Below are 16,907 nucleotides of genomic sequence, written 5' to 3'. Positions count from 1 at the left end.
TCTATGCATACATATCGCGTCCACCGGGTATCTTTTGTTTTCCGCCAGCCAATGCTCTCTTCATGTATCCGTTTCATTAACTTAAGTGCAGTTACTTTTGAGCTTTATGTAATCCACGTGCGTGTATCGAACGAGGGGAAGCGGAGGTGTACGCCGGGTGGGCGGTAGTCACGCGACCGGAGTTGTTCCAGTCGTTAACGGTGGACTTTGATATGATTTTGTACCTGATTAACCGACTTTAATTACGACGTTGCGGCGACGCGCGCGGCCCTGTTACTGGAAACCTACTAAAAGCATTTCATCGAAAATCGCGTCGCATTACCGGGAAAAGCCCAACGATGCGTCATGTGACTTATTTTCGTAATTTCCTCTGTCGTTCTTCAAATACTTTTTTATACATGTAGCTGTAATACGAATCGTCCCACTCGTTCTGGGCATCGGCGATCGAGAAACAACGCTATAAAACAAGCACAGCATCACCATTTCGAATGATTTCCTCTTCACCACGAGATCACTGCGTGTGAATCTGTCATGTGTGAGTTTAGCGAAAAGAGGTAGGATGTTCGATGTTTCTGCTTTCACGTATTCTCTTTGATTGCCCTCGTCCGGCGCGCTATTGTTATTCTATTTTACTGGCAAATGAAAATATACGGCCTTACGCTACTGACTACGACAATATTGTTGGAAATGAGATAAAATATTATCCATATGACGTTTTCAATGAATATCTAAAAGGTCGATGAAGCAGTCACCGAACGTTACGTGCCTTTAAAACAAGCACTGTGTTTATGAGTGACGCACGTAGTGAAATACATATTTATTAGCATTAACAGAAGAAGCAGATGAAACGACAAAAGCGATCGCTCAGCAAGTACGGACGATGACGATTTCCGGTGAATTTTAATCGTTACATTTATTTCATAAACATTCATATTCGACTTAACTTCGAAAGTAATTTGTTTGAATTATTATATCCTCAAATATTTGTTCATTGAAATATCGTTCTCTTCTCATGATCTGATCAATTATTTGCCAGCTTCTGTTTCTCTGTTTTGCATCAGTTTAATATCATTTTAATTAGCTTTGTTATACGCACTGATGGATATTATGACGGTTAACTGTATTATTTCAGCATACGAGTACATAATTCGTTTATAATGTGGAGAATCTGAAGAAAGTTGCATAACTTATTTAATTACTTAATTGGGAAGGAGACAAGGCTTCAGATATTTATTATACGCTCGGAAGAAATATGATTGCAGAACACGCCCACGACTGTTCTATCTATGTGAATTATTATACAGTAACTTAAACCGTTTTGCCCTTATATCTAATTATTGTTATATCATAGAAAAATAATTAACGCGTGATTATGTGATGCAATTATAATCGAGCACCCGGCACCTCGCTCTCAGGCGCTGTATTTTTAAGTATTGCATTCGTTTAATTGGTCGATATTAACTTGAATCGACTGAAGACAAAGAGACTTTCTCTCTTCAGGTACGACTTCTTTTTGTCAGTGCACATGCACACACACACACACACACACACATACATACATATACACATACACGTATATACACAGATACACGTGCATACACACATACACTTATTCCCGAAGCACCATCGCACGTGCACGCAGTGGCGCGGCGATAGCACAATAGGGGGGAGTGATTTCGAATAAGTAAAGATAAGAAAGAGAAAGAGATCAGAGATTTTATTGTTTCGATGTGTTGTTCTTTCAAGTATCGATATATAAAAGAGAGGGTACCTGCAGATACATTAAGCTATGGCTGCGACACTGTAATTAACGACTGTTCGTAGACACTTGTTCCCCTTTTTCCGCTATCTCCGTCTCTCTCTACCTGTCTGTCTTACGTAACTATACCTGTATCTTGTAATTAGTTACACGAGAATTGTGCTGTGGAATTACTAGAAACGTTAACGTCAGAATCACAAACGAACCACAATAGGGGAGCAATACTGATATTAGTGGTTAGTACACTGTCCATCGTTAACGTACGATTTCATTCGGGTGCGATGACGGGGAGCCCTTTTATAGTTTAATCTTATTCAAGCATGAGCAAGCATCGTGGAGTGTGTACCTATTCTTTTTCTCGGCGACCGTTCTAGAGGTGCAATGAAGATATTCACGCGGTATTTTAAGAAAGAGAGAGAGAGAGAGAGAGAGAGAGAGACACTGTGAAAGAACGTCGAGATAAGTTGTTCGTTTATTCAGTTTCTCTCAAAGATTCTTTTTGTATGCTAGGATGGTTATACAGTATAGGTATTCGATATTATTACCGATAATTTTCTTTTAAACATAGATATGTAAATTATTACAGTTGATGTTATAATAATTTTGTCTTTAACTATTAAAAACGCACAGATAACGGATGTATACATTGCTCGAACGCGTTATATATATTCAAAGGATTCTCTCTCCTTGGTAGTTTCTACATAACATGAGTATTCTTGTTAATATATTACTTTGTAACGTTCAGTGTGCGGAACGCGTATTGTCCGCGATATATCCGATTTTTTTGCCTACGGCGTATCTAAACATTCAGAATGTACGCAAACAACGGCCAATACGTAATTTGTGTGCAGTATACAACGAATAAATAGCACAATTTTCGGCCGTCACGCAGTCGATTCGATTAATATGCGGATCTAAAAACGTATTAATGAAATATTGAACCGCGTGCCAGTTATTACTTTTACCAAATGGTCATATCGTAAAAAACTGGAACGTTTCTTCATTTAAATTGGTATTGATTAATCAATTTAATTACCGTTTACATTTTATCAAGCATTTATTCAAGATTTCCGTAAAAAAATCGCGAAAAATGTCATTTCAGTTAGAAATAAATGTCATGCATTAATATACATACATAATATATGTGTATATATATATACATACAATTATAAAATATATAAATATACATATAATGTATGTATATTATAGGCTGTGATAATTTAAAAAAGACAAAATAATTTATTTTGTTTTATTTAAAATGGACTAATTCTACGCTTCCGTCCAGCCATGTACGTGGCCGAGCGCGAAAAGGCAGACCGGATATACGAGGTTAGAGATAAAAGCACCGAGGGGTGATGAGTAAAACGAAGACGACCTTCCGGAGATTTAACTCGGCAGTAAATCGTCACCTGTGTCGCTTGTCGGTATATAAGACGACCCGTTTAGAACGAAATACAAGAGTTCACTTTTGGTGCGTTATCCCCAGAAAATTCTTAACTTAAGATAAGCTGATGAAACGATATTGTGGACAATTAATTATCTATACATGTTCTAATGATGGCAATATTTATAATGAATTTAATTCTGTTAAATACAAATAAGATGAATAATAAATTTTTGAACATTTAATATTAATTCAATAATATGTATTGCCCTAAATTTTAAATGAATCGCCAAAATGATTGAAGTTTGTTGATAATTTGTTATAAATACGTTCTTTTCATTGTATTCTTTGATTGCATGATAATAACGATGAGATGCCACAGAAGATTTCGAGAATTTCTTTAGACGTTTTATATTGACATGGAAAATCTTTTCAATCGTTTAACCAGAGAGACGTCAAATGCCTATTTCAAGTCAGCTGAAGCGATTCTTTCAAGTTGCTAAAGAATCAATAGAATCTGCTTGAAAAGCACGGTAACGTGATATAATTCCTTCAAGCGCTAAGAGAACACGAAGAGGGTGGGAACCACGGTTTCGGCGCTCTCTATTGTGTGAAATTTATTTCACTTCTTTGAGAATCTACGAGAAGTACAGCTGCTTCTCTTCTTCCGGAAGGTCGCTCTGCCATAATTGTTCACGGAATCAAAGATAGTTTAAGAGAAGTACGCGAATTATGATATATTTTACAATTAACAAAACAATGCACATTTAACGGATAATATAAATAATGAAAGAGTGAAAAAGCACATACGAAAGACATTCTGTTGTATATCAAGCCATACAGTACATGAACTCTCATCTCTAATTATATTCGGCTGCGATATCGATACCAATGTACTTAATTTAGCCACTCGAAGGTGAGTGACGTCTGACAAAGGAAGGAGGAAAATAGCGAGCGGAGCAGAAATAGAGGAAGCACTTTCGGAGTGAAGAAGACCGCTTTCGCGATGAGCGCCACGGTTGTCTCTAAAAGTTTGTCAATATACGGGTGGCCAGCTGTTACTGTTACGCCATTACCAACGTCTACGGCATTACATTTATTTCGCCCGTCCAGCCGGGAACACGCAACAGCGGGGAGATGTTGTTGAAAGTGCAAGATACCATTTTCCAATTCTCGCGTTACGGCACTTAGCTGGATGTGCTTTCTTTTTCTCCCATTTTTTCTTCGTATTTGTGGAGAAGACGACGGAGTCGGCGCGCAAGGCGAGTGAAAGAGCCGCCGGCTGCAACGGTTGTACGGCGGATAACGAGGGTCACTGAAGGGGTGGTGGGGACAAGCCGCCGAGGTTGAGATAGGACCGAAACTTGCGCCGGCAGCGGCTGACAGTTTTCAAAGAAAAGCATACAGCCCTCGCAAGATGACCCGCTCTCCTCTAAGACTTGACCCTTTTTTTAATTGCAGAAAAATAAATAGCATATGACACTAGAAATCATGCTCTTATATCGTAGTAGACGGGCTGTATTCAAGTTTCCACCGAAATTACGCGAAGGAACCGCACTCATAATGTTTGTAAAGAACAAAATGCAAAGCATGTGTGCTAAAATTACTTTATTGGGACATCTGATTATTTCTCGAGCGAAAGGGTAATTTGATTAATGATCGAGAAGAACATTTTCTTACTCGCTGATGTAGTGGCTAAAATTATAGAAATTAAATGCCACGAGAAAAATATAAAAGATATTTTATGCAGTTGAAACTTACTCCATTTTGAGGTAAGAGCGATGGTACTTTTATCCAGATATCCACCACGTTTTAAGTATTGCTGATCGAAGTGCTAGTTAAGCAGCACAGCAACAGACTGTCCTTAGGGACAGTGAAAAATGTAATGGCGGGACGAGAAACTGATGCACTCAGTGCGCGCGTGTAAACGCCAGGGATGGTCGTCCTTTTCTTTTCACCGGGGAGTATTTTCTAACGTTGTCGGTGTAGTAAAATTGTTGACTGGAGTATTCGCAAGGTAGTCCCGTAATAAATCGGTCTGAGCTCTGTGGAAGTGACGAGTCGCGCGTTGTCGCAGTTTGATAAAGTTTGCAAACCTTCCTCGGAGAGTTTGTTGGTTCAATATGTAATTATGATTGAGCGCAGAAAGAGAGAGAGAGAGAGAGGGGGGAAAGAAGAGAAAGGATAACGCTGAGAGTTGATATTATTTATACAGAGTAATCTGGCGAGGTAGATTGCTCTTTCTAGACCACTTACCGAGATTCGCGCAATTTCGAGCAATGTGTACACCCGAGTACGGACACGTTTCCGATACTTTATCAGTTGAATTAGAAAAAAAGTAACAAGTACGATTATGTAAGGGATTATGAATAATATTTTGTTGAAATGCAAAGTTCTTGTAGTTGTTTTGATCGCGAGCTTGTTAGATATACTACCGAAATATTATTGTAGACGCGATATATGCAGCAGTTACTTAGTTATCCTTTCTTTTTCACGAGAACTAAGTACGTATCTAAATAAATTTAGGATGACAAAATCGATTGAAGACGTCAGATTAACAGAGAGACTCGCGATTAACTGTTTCCCTATCGATATCTATCTTTTCGAAAGACGCCGAGAACGCGGATGCGGCCGATCTGCAGAGGAAGCTGGAAATGCTGAACAACATGATGGACCAGGAGGCGCGGGCCGAACAGGCACGAAGGCAGATATTGTACAATATAGGCCACTGTAAGTACAGTCAAGTTACAGTTTAGATGGCTGATATCTTATTCAAATTGTTCTTTATGGCGCGAGAGAAACCAGTCCCCGATCGATTTCGTCTCTGATCTGGCACGCTCGCTCGCGATATGCACGAAGATTGATTTTTCTTTCTTCCGTGGAGATTTGATTCGCGACGAATCCGAGTAAATGAAACGTATACGTCTCCCGATGTTAGCCGTGAAAGCGAGAAATCGCGTATCGATTTTTTGATAGAGTTAAACTTTAAAGTAATGAAGTAAAACTGTGTAGATATTCGATTATTTTAATTCCAGTTTCTCATTCTACGCGTATTTTTCACTCTCTATTATGAACTATGAGCGCGACTGATTTATAATGCATTCGTACCACTTGCTACACTTCTATATTATTGTTTACCACCGTTACACTTTCTTTTTCTTTCAACTTCGAGAAGAAAAAACACGATGCGCGAGAAGATCGATTGTCATGCGGTAACGTTGTAATATTTTACATCGCGAGCGCTAATTTGCTGCAGCCTACGTCACACGACACTTTCATCCACACATCGGGTCGTCTGACATACTTGCAGTATTTTTAGAAACCGTGGCTTTCTAGGTCGTTCGCTTGAACGCTACTTCCGAGTAAGTCATAAAACTTTTACGCCCTTGTTTTTCCATGCGAGAAATCAATTTGGTTCCGTGCTGTTTCCTATTTTGCAATTGGCGACCGCGTGTCTTACCCACGGAGAGTATGTAGCGTGATATACCCTGGAGAAACAGGCATACAAGACGCCATTTTCATATGTGTTATCGGCTATCGACGTGTCGTCGGTAACTTACCACCCAGTTGTTACACCCTTTCTAGCAACCCCTAACCCGTGTAAAACAGCTATGAGAAGGCATGCAGCAAGCAGACTAGCTCTTTCTTTTTCTGTACTAATAAATAAATCGGTGTCTGGCCTTTTCGTTCTATGTTCTCTCTTGCAAACGTTCCATAATACCCTCCGTACGATGATTTGCATTCCTACCGGTCCTAATTCTGGAAGAAAAGAAGACACACACGAAAGACTAAAATAAAAAACAATATCGGAACGGTGCCTACATGACGATCAATTTGTCGCATGGCTGTTAACTATACTTATCTTGCTTCCTGCTATTGCACCACTTCAGTTCCCGGATTCTACCAATATCGACCAATTCTGCCTGCGGAAAGTTGCGAAATCGTCACGACGAAGAATTGGCTTCAACTTTTATTCAGGAAAACGAACGCGACTCGTCGACTCACTATTTTGATGTAAACGTAAATTTTGCGATTTGATAGGCAAGCTTGAAAATAGAACTTAGCGGAATAGGATTATTGCAAGAAATAATTTACATTTCTGCCTGGTCAAAGTATGACTTTTATTTTTTTCTATCAGTTGTATGCGTTTTGTTTCCTAACATTCTTCAGCCGCAGGAAAAATAAAATGATTTTCGTCAACGTTGCAGAAGCGAGGCGACGATTCCGATATCCCACGCAAAGTTATCAGGGCATTATATCAGGCGTCGCTAAAGACTTTTACTCCAGTTTCTCCAATCATTTTTTCCAATACGCTATAAGTTGTAATCCATCTTTCAGCGGGGTACTCGGAGGACTCTGACTACACGTCGGATTTGAATTATCCAGTAGGTGGGCAGGGTGCGAACAGCTCGGCTTCGCAGTTTCGTACGGCAGCTAATCAGTTGGCTACACCTCAAAGGTCCCTCGAAACGTCGAGAGAAAATAGTTACGAGAGAGACGATCATCAGGTATTGATCAACGACAGAAAAATTCTTGCACAGAGAGGAGGCTTAAAAACGAAACAGATATCAATAGATATTATCCTTAATGTATTTAGTTATTAAACAATCTCTAACGTAACATTCAATAATAATAACATATTATATTTAATGATAAAATTTAAAAAATTATTACAACTACACACTATATTATTTGAATTATTGACTTTTCTAATCTACTTGTTCCGTCGGCGACATTTTAATTATGCGATAATAAATTAAGAGAGTAACGTCACCAGATTCCAGTCACCGTTGGAGGAAGGTTGGCACCTAGTAATTACGGAAGTTATGGAGGTTCAGGCCACAGTCCGAGGTACGACGAGCCATATCCAGAGGATGGTCTGCCGCAGCGATACTTGCAGGCCCAGCAACATCCTTCAGAGTCTTCCGAGCCACTCTTCTATAACAGTAGACCGAAGCACTACAAGGAATACAGGTACTACAGATACATTGAGAGGTAGCGAGAATTCCTAATTAGTATATTCAATAACACATTAATAAAAAGATTAGAGCAACGCTAAACACATTTTAGTGATTCCTGTAATGACCTATGACGCTGTTTTATACGAAAGCAAAAATATGTAGAGCATTTAATGTTTACGCGCCAATTGCGCATAGGTCTTTATTGTTAAGTTTACATTAATTAAGACGGAAGAAAATCGTTTATGTTATTTTCTTGCCTGATTCAGACGACGGAAGCACACGTGGGATTACGAGGACAGGTACGAGCGCGACCGTGCGATTTCGTGAGAATTTCAGTGAACCTCTACAGCACACATTCACTCATGCATACGCGATTATCAACTTCATTTATCATGTTTTGTTCTTACCGTGCATATCACGACCGGCACCACTTCGTGCATTATCGCAACACTAGGTTGGCTTGTGATTGCGTTGCACTCAATTAATCGTATGCAATTGCAAACACATCGATCGTAACAGTGATTATGTCGGGCGAGTCGTTCGTTATAATGTAGGCCACCATCGCCGAGCACTCGTTTTGCCTTAATAACATACGTAGAAAAATAAGAGGTTTATGCCTTTAATTGATAGTTGTACGTAGCTTATATTTTAGTTGCACGTGGCTTTGCCTCTGTGACTTAAAAATAGTTCAAGAATTTTAACGAGAGGAAATATATTGTAGAATATACATGATTTAAATTGCAGATATATTAATTTGTAAGTTGAAGCAATACATTAAATTCACAGGCAATTCACAGGCATTTGCATGGTGCAGTTAGTAATCGCAGCTGATCATTCAAGAAAATCGACCTTTATCATGAATCATCTCATCTTCGGCTCAATTCTTTCGTTTTGATGTGATCAAAAAGTTTTGATCGTTATCTCATGCTTTCAGCCAAGACGGCTGGTACAGCGAGGGTACCTACGATTATCCGAGGATCGATGATACAAGAATTTATAGCGATACTGAATATTATTCAAACAACACGACGACTACCACAAGAAGATTGAAAGGAAAAGGTATTAAGCTCTGATTAAATCCATTATGGATTATTTAATAAAATTTTTAGCATTTTTCTCTACATCTTCCATTTATTCCTTTTTCTCCTTTATATCCTTACACTTTACATGGAATCTCAGATTCCTATGCTCAATGATGTAACAAGCAAAATATGCGTTGAATGCATCTCTGCATATTTTTAATTATATCCATTCATTTTCAATTTTATCAAATATTTACTATGATGTTGTCAAGAATGAGGACAAGTGTATATGACGTTTTTTTTGCCTATTTTCTAAGCAGTTCCATACAGAAGACCGTCTCTGGAGAGACAGATGACTCTATACGACGATCATTCGTATTACACTGATGGATATAGCAGCGATGGTAGAGTGGGTAAAATGAGCGCCACATATCCAGAATGTGAGACGGATATTAGGTATAACGAATACTACGACACCATAACGGGATACGTATATCAGGATGAGAGGTAAGCACGGCGCCAACAAATGCTCATATAAAAATGATGAAGTCGGAGGGGGAAAACTAAATCTTCGTTTCTCTTTCTCTCTTTGCAGATATGGTCAAGACGACGAGGACAGGCAGTGGGACAGTGGAGGGAAGCGATTCTTGGGAACAAATACATATTATGAAAATAAACGAAACAGAAAGACGCTTCCGCAAAGGCCGGCTTCGAGCATCGGTATACACCGGCCGGATTACAGACCCACTGTTACCAGACAACGTAGTTACGAATCGGATGAGCTCGATTATAAGTATGTATATCATTATAGAATGCTTTTATTTTGCGTGAAAATTTTATCTCTATCTCCAGTTTTATTATAAATAAGTGTTGGAATTTAACCCTCCGGAGCTGATGCTGGGTCTGTAAGACCCTCTTTCATTTATGTTAATTAAAAAAAACCTAATTAATTTCAGGCAACCAAAATAATACAACTAGTATAAAAGGATTAAGAAATAAATATTAAGTATATTTTAATAAGAATAATCCAAATTTATGCTAAAGAAAATTGAATTATTGGACATTTTTAACAAAGAGATTTATAATTGAATAACTCATTGTCAGTTCCAAAAGGTTGAAACTATAATTATTAAAAATTGAAAAGTAGACAAATTACAATTAAAGGATTAAATTAATAATGATATCTAAACATATACATTAAATAATATACATTATATATTATGACACATACAATATATTATACATATATGTAATGGTTCTGTTCGATATTTTTTGTAAAGCGGATATAATACTCGTCGCCGGAAGATCTTGCAGCCGCAGCAACGTCCGATGTCGCGGCAGGAGGGCGGCACCGGTAAGAAACTACCTCCGACCCCGACCAAGCCGAGCAACGTGGTGATCAGCCGTAAGCTCGCCTCTCTGCCTGCTACGCCGAGCAGACAACTGCCAAAGACCAGAACGCCCTCCGAGGAGAGCTATTATAAATCCGATTATAACGAGGACTATAATTACGCTTATCGTAGTCAGGACAATCTGCCGCAGGACACATATACAGAGAACATTTACAGTCAGCAGCAGAGCGGTCAAACCGATCAATCCGTTAACAAGACTCGATATCCCGAGGTAAATCAAGATAATCAATATGGTTATACAACGCAGGTCGATGGCCAATACGGTCAATCGTATCCAGAGCAACATACGCAAAATAGCTATGAGCAGCCAACGGTGTATACGCAACAGAACTCATACAAGGATGAGTACCAACAACCTTACGCGCAGCAAAACACTCAAGCGTATCAGGGAGCGTATCTGGACACGACATATCCAATTGCCAGTCAGGCGAACGATCACCAGTACGCGAATCAAGCGAAGAATGAGTACGATAAGCCCGATGGTATGATAATCGAAGACAATTTTCACGAGATGGGCTTTAATCAGAACAATGTTCAGTATCAGCAGTCGGAGTACAAACAACAAGACGTTTATCAGGAGCAATACAATGATTATGATTCTACCGTATCGACGAGCGTTTATGATCAAAATAACGTCACGAACACTTATAATCAGTATCAGCCGCAGCAGTATGACTCTCAATACAATATTAATACGTCGACCGATTATGAAACACCTTATCAAGAGACATATAATCAAGTGCCTGTTACATCGCAGGATAATTATCAAGAATCCTATACGAAGCAGCCGCAAGAAGATTTTGTAGATTATCAAACGCCGTACAGTAAGCAGAACGACGTGCCTACGACGTATAAAAATAACTATCAAGAAACTTATCAAGATTATTCAGAGTCATATGATGAATATCCAGATTCGTATCAAGGATCTTTCGAGGAACAGCGTTACAAAAATGGTTCGGCGACAGCGACGGACAGAAGACAGAGCGAAGTGCCTGAGCTATCTGTGACCACGCCACGAGGTCAGACGAGAACGAATGGTTATCCGTCAAATGAGTCAGAATATCTCTATCAGTCTCAAGAGAATGAGCTCGAGAACAGTTCGAGAAGAAAGAAGATCGACGGTAAACGTGAGCCCAGCCCGCTTCTCCAGCAGAATACGGATTCGCTCGAGTCGAGGGACGACGAACTGAAGGACTCGTTCGATACCGCCGTGAGTTCTGTCGGTAGCAGTCAACTCAAGAAGGTATACAGCGAATACTCGACGACAGGTGACTCGAGCCCCGCGCCCGCCGCTTTGGTGGAATCTCCTCAGATCATCGCTCAATCACAGACGACAACGATGGTCAATCATGTGACGGACAATCACATAACCACCACTGTGATGGTCCACACCACGAACATCGTGAACGGAAAACGACCATTGGCCAGAACAGATTCCTACCAAGAGGATGTTATCGAGGACGAAGACTATCCGGAGATTATTCCTAAGGAAACACAGAGAAAGGATTCGCAGTTGTCGCATCAGAGTCAGCATTCTCAATCAACGCTCTCACAGAAACCGAAACTCACGAGAGGGGACTCTTACGTCTCAGATAATTACACCGAGGAATCTTATAGTCATACAGGACCATACACTCAATTGCAAAGAAAGAATTCCTTCTCGTCGACCACTGAAGGATTCAAACCGCCTCTCACTAGGACCGATTCGTATCAGCAAAGAGATCTACGAGGTAGCAATTATGGGCATAACTATACCGCGCCGCAGCCTATTTCCAGAGCGGAGAGTTATCAACGCGGTCACTTCAAGGATCAGGAGTCGCTAGATCAGAGTGACATCGTTCTGAGCAACGCGGTGAACGGTGACTATCAGATGCGGGACGAGTCTCTTGAGAGGTACGAAATTATAATTATAAATTATAATTATATAATAATTGAAAATAATATTCTTTTTCTGATATATCAATTCAGATGTTAAACGAATTTTTTGTTTCTTTAAAGGTACGAACGGGATGAAGAAGTCTTGCGTCGTAACTCTCGAGAGGACTCACTGGTCGATCAGTACAAAGGAACTCCGCCGTTGTCACATATCGAAAGCCCGCGTGGTAAGATTATCGTGCTAATTATTAATTAAGTAAGAAATGCAACATTATTTAACATTTTCTTCCTAATCGACTGACTCAATTTCAGGGAGTATAATAAAGCAGGCATCATTGGATGAAAGCGTTCAGATGGACACTCCGCCGAGAAGTCCGCCAGAGCCGCCAGCCGACGAGGAACTTCTCGGGATGGTCGCACCGGTACCCACGCAACTGAAGGAACGCCCAGAAATGACGGCGAGGCAGCGGTGGCATTGGGCGTATAATCAGATCATCATCCAGCTAAATGTATGTAAAACTAAGACATACAAATACATTTTTAATTTTTCGCGTGTGGAGATAACAGAAAGGACAAAAATAATTGCCAAGGAATTTTTGATTCTTTGTTTTAAATTTCGATCATTACACCGATCACGCCGGTACGTTAAAACGACGGTCAATGATCGCAGAGGCGACCTTTGGAAAAATGCAGTGATGCCGGCAGTAACCCGCATTAATCGTAGTCCTTCACTACAACGGCCTTGTCAATCATTACCTTCACGTAACATCGATTCGTTGCAAACGCAGACGAGCTACCCGGTTCTCCGGTTTGTCGCTCATTTGTATGTTAATTGTTCAAGGACGGAAGGTCACTGGCAGTACGTTGATCTTAATCGAATATATTTAATGCTATAAAAAATAGGGACTTGATCCTATCTATAGTCAGGTATTATTTGCATAAACTAGTTTTGTCCATATTTAGCAGTCGCTGATGTGCCAATGTGTCATGATGATTGATAGAACGTTGGCGATGTTATCATTAATGCAGCGGCAGGCGGAGTTTTGCTCGCTATCGATTGGTAGAAAAATGCTTTTCCGCGACCAGATAAAAACAACGCTTGACTTGATATACGTTCACATCAGTATATATATGGTATATTGGCTTATATATCAGCTGAAAAATGATTGAGCAAACATCTCGCAAATGGCGTGCAGATAAAGAAGTGTGACATGTGACGTTACTTTCCGAGAAGGATGCGACTATAGACGTAATATGGATGCAATGAAACATAGGTATAATATGTCTATGCGACGAAATGTTAAATAATCAGACACTCGCGTGACGCAATTGATGATATCGTTTCATCGAATTGTTTATTTCAATCGTCTATGAGCTCGTTCTACTTGAAACTCGAAACAAAGCGATGAGTATTAGAGTCACGATATCATTATAGTAGTTTTCTGTCGTTTTTTTCCGTGAGTTTTACTTCCTGGCCGCAATTCACGACAAAAACATATTTTTTTCTTTCAATTGCACCGATATTCCATATCGTGCTAATCGACGATCGTTAAACATTATTACCGTCATATACCGTATATTGATTTAGGTGCAAGGCAAATGCTGAACAACACAAAGTGTCGTAGCGAATTATTGACGCTCGTTATCGCCTCGGCGTCACTACCTTAAAAGTGTATCATTCGTTGTCGGATCGTCCGGTGCCAGAGATTAACGCCTGGCTTACACGAAACTTCCATTAACGCAGTCTTGTCGACTCGTACGAAAGCACCAGAGTACGCACCTGGTGCACTCCTGAGAACCGCAGCAGTCGATATATCGTATATGCTCGAGAAACTTTGGCTTTGCCGGTGGAAAATGTAAATTCGTGCGGAGCCGTGGGTTGGTTGAAACAGGCAGTTGCCGAAGCAATTGTTTGTTTTGCCGCTTCCACAGCTTGGAAACCATGCCAGGAAGACCGCCCTCTTTGCGTCATAATTGCCACAATCAACAATTGTTTGAATACAGCTGTCGATTTAAAAAGAAAAAACTCTACGCTCCACGATTATCGCAAAATCATGTAAAAAGATGTGATTTTCTAAAAAAAAGAATTAAAAAAAGAGGAAGAATGATAAATAAATAAAAATTTACAGAACCATAACATTTTTTAATTTTAGGTACTATTTTAACAAGTATCACGAGCACAAATTCTTCGCGTATTAGGAAACAATAATCGAATTGGCTACAACTCTTGCCAAACTCAATTATTATCTTCGCGTGCATGGATTTGCGCATTTGTTCACATATGCTACCTCGCTGTCTATCTACCAGAAGAACTATTCTCGGCGGAATAATCGTTCTATACGGGAAACAATTTAGGATATACATATTGACAATTTAAGATATATATGTATACATATTGATTTGCTCGGAAGTTCGATTTGGCGTGAGGAGTACGATTCCCAAGAGTATAGCTTTTACGATATGTGTAACGTACTTCTACAAATCCAACGTTTCAGTACGCAAAAACATTTCCATCGTAATAAAAATCGAAGGAAATCGTTCTATATACATCTCGCGAACGTCGAAGCGAAATATCTTTCGAGTATTTCTCAGTTTCTTCTTCTTTTTCTTTCGCCACGTATAGCGGAAAGAAAATGATCGGATTACATTAGGACGGATATTTTAACGGCAGAAGAATTTTTCTGCCGCTCGGGACCGAGTTTCTTCGCTAAAGCGATTTACAGGAGCTCAAGGGTCAGCTACCTGAGCGTACTTTTCTTTTCTTCTTTGTTTCTTACTGATAAAATAGCTTTTACGTGTAGACACGTTCTTATACTTGATCGTGACTGTCGATAGTCACTGCCTTCATATCACTACGCACGTCGACGGATTTCTCCGCCACATCGTCGCCACGTTTTTTATTATTCACGTAAAAACGTAGACTTCTATGCGCTAGCCGCGTACACTTTGCATTTTATTCGAATTCCTTCGCGTCGCATGCATTTTGCATTCCACCGTCGAAGCGCGTCTTGATAAAGCTTCGTCTTGCCTCCATTCCATTTTCCATATACAATTCTTTGCGCTTACATAGCATATTATTTGCTAGGAACTTTGTCGGTTTCTCTTAAAATACAATTTGAGTATATGCAGGTCAACGCAGTTTACATCAATATATGTTTTATATAATAATTCAATTTTCTAATTATGGTATGTGTATTTTAATATTAATTCATATAATGCAATTAATTAGATTCCCCGGGGGGATACTGCATATGCACATGTTAAAGAGTAATTATTTCACGCAGCTCGGGATTCTTAACAAGCTGAAGATGACTCTTCTTTTCAAACGTGTATACATGCGTTTTCCTGCGATTGGACCTCGTAGGACGTAATCTATGTAGGACAAGCCGGTGGCCTGCGTCATAATCAGAAGCCCGTATGATTACCAGACCGACGACGGTGAGGAATCAGTATCACCTTCGCCGCAAGGTCTTACCTCCCGCCATTTGCTTATCGCTGCTGGCGCTTGTCAACCCGAGTCAAACGTTTCTCTTTCGAGTGTAGTAATAGTCAATGGTCCGGCGAGAGACGAGCACATCGGTGTCGTACAAAAAAGACCGAAGGGCGGAAGTCTCGCCCCGCTCTTCAAGTTTCCTTGAAGTTACCTTTTCTCTTTAGCTTCGAAGTTAAGCACATCCTCGACTACAACGAATCGGAGAATGAGAGAGGCGGAGCGATTGTATCGATCGTTATTAGGCTTTTATTAGACGGAAGTGTCGTCGTATGCCTCGCAAAGGGCGCATCCGTGCGGGGGGTCGTGTTAACTTAAGTGAAAATACCACTGAGTGGTCCAGCCGAGGGAGACTGACCACCACCTTCTGCTCGGTTCCCGTGCAGGGATCTTTTAGCGAGTCTGATCGTGGAATTGGCTGAAAGAGGATCTTTACGCGAGATACTATGTATCTACGTCAAAATAAATCGTACCGTGCTTCTCGGGTAATTTAAATACCGGTGGCGCGTGGGAAAATTACGTAGGAAAGAACTTATCCAAGAAAATTATTATAAAAAGGATAGACGGTGGATGTCATGTGCCTGTGGATTATACGTGCAACGAAAATCAATATTATGAATCAAAAAAGTATATAACAACATATATATATGATATTTTTTTTTAACTAGCCCAAGTACCAGGATACAATTAACGGACGGTGTGAATGAAACTCGATAAGCACTGAAGCGGACATCCTTAAATAGCGGATGCGGCACTATCGCGAATATCCTCGACATGTGTAACTGCGATATTTTAGTATTTTAACAGCTCTGCATGACGAAGTGCCGTGTTGAAACCGTCGTGGACGACGAGGATAATTATAATTCTTGATATTCGATAACGTTTTGACGAATTGAATTTTCAATTTTTGCTATAATTTTTAAAAGAAAAACACTACTTTATTGAGTATCTCTAGTACCGTCGAAAGAAACGAAAATCTACACAATGGAGACTCGAGATAAGTC

The 16,907-nt window shown here is 39.9% G+C and overlaps 1 protein-coding gene across 1 annotated transcript in view; it reads left to right on the top strand.

Annotated features, from left to right (window-relative positions):
* Positions 1–16,907, top strand: part of LOC108773627 (uncharacterized) — a 61,540-nt gene that overhangs the window by 32,417 nt on the left and 12,216 nt on the right. The window contains exons 7-16 of the mRNA XM_018539492.1: positions 5,754–5,873; positions 7,482–7,651; positions 7,921–8,117; positions 8,371–8,403; positions 9,039–9,163; positions 9,447–9,633; positions 9,722–9,919; positions 10,407–12,431; positions 12,537–12,640; positions 12,726–12,922. Coding sequence (XP_018394994.1) covers positions 5,754–5,873; positions 7,482–7,651; positions 7,921–8,117; positions 8,371–8,403; positions 9,039–9,163; positions 9,447–9,633; positions 9,722–9,919; positions 10,407–12,431; positions 12,537–12,640; positions 12,726–12,922 — 3,356 coding nt within the window. The remainder of the gene's footprint in view (positions 1–5,753; positions 5,874–7,481; positions 7,652–7,920; positions 8,118–8,370; positions 8,404–9,038; positions 9,164–9,446; positions 9,634–9,721; positions 9,920–10,406; positions 12,432–12,536; positions 12,641–12,725; positions 12,923–16,907) is intronic.

This window comes from Cyphomyrmex costatus, unplaced genomic scaffold (genome assembly GCF_001594065.2).
Source record: "Cyphomyrmex costatus isolate MS0001 unplaced genomic scaffold, Ccosl1.0 scaffold216, whole genome shotgun sequence".
Classification (NCBI taxonomy): domain Eukaryota; kingdom Metazoa; phylum Arthropoda; class Insecta; order Hymenoptera; family Formicidae; genus Cyphomyrmex; species Cyphomyrmex costatus.
Note: the sequence above shows the minus strand (reverse complement) of the source record. Positions and strands in the feature narration are given on the sequence as shown.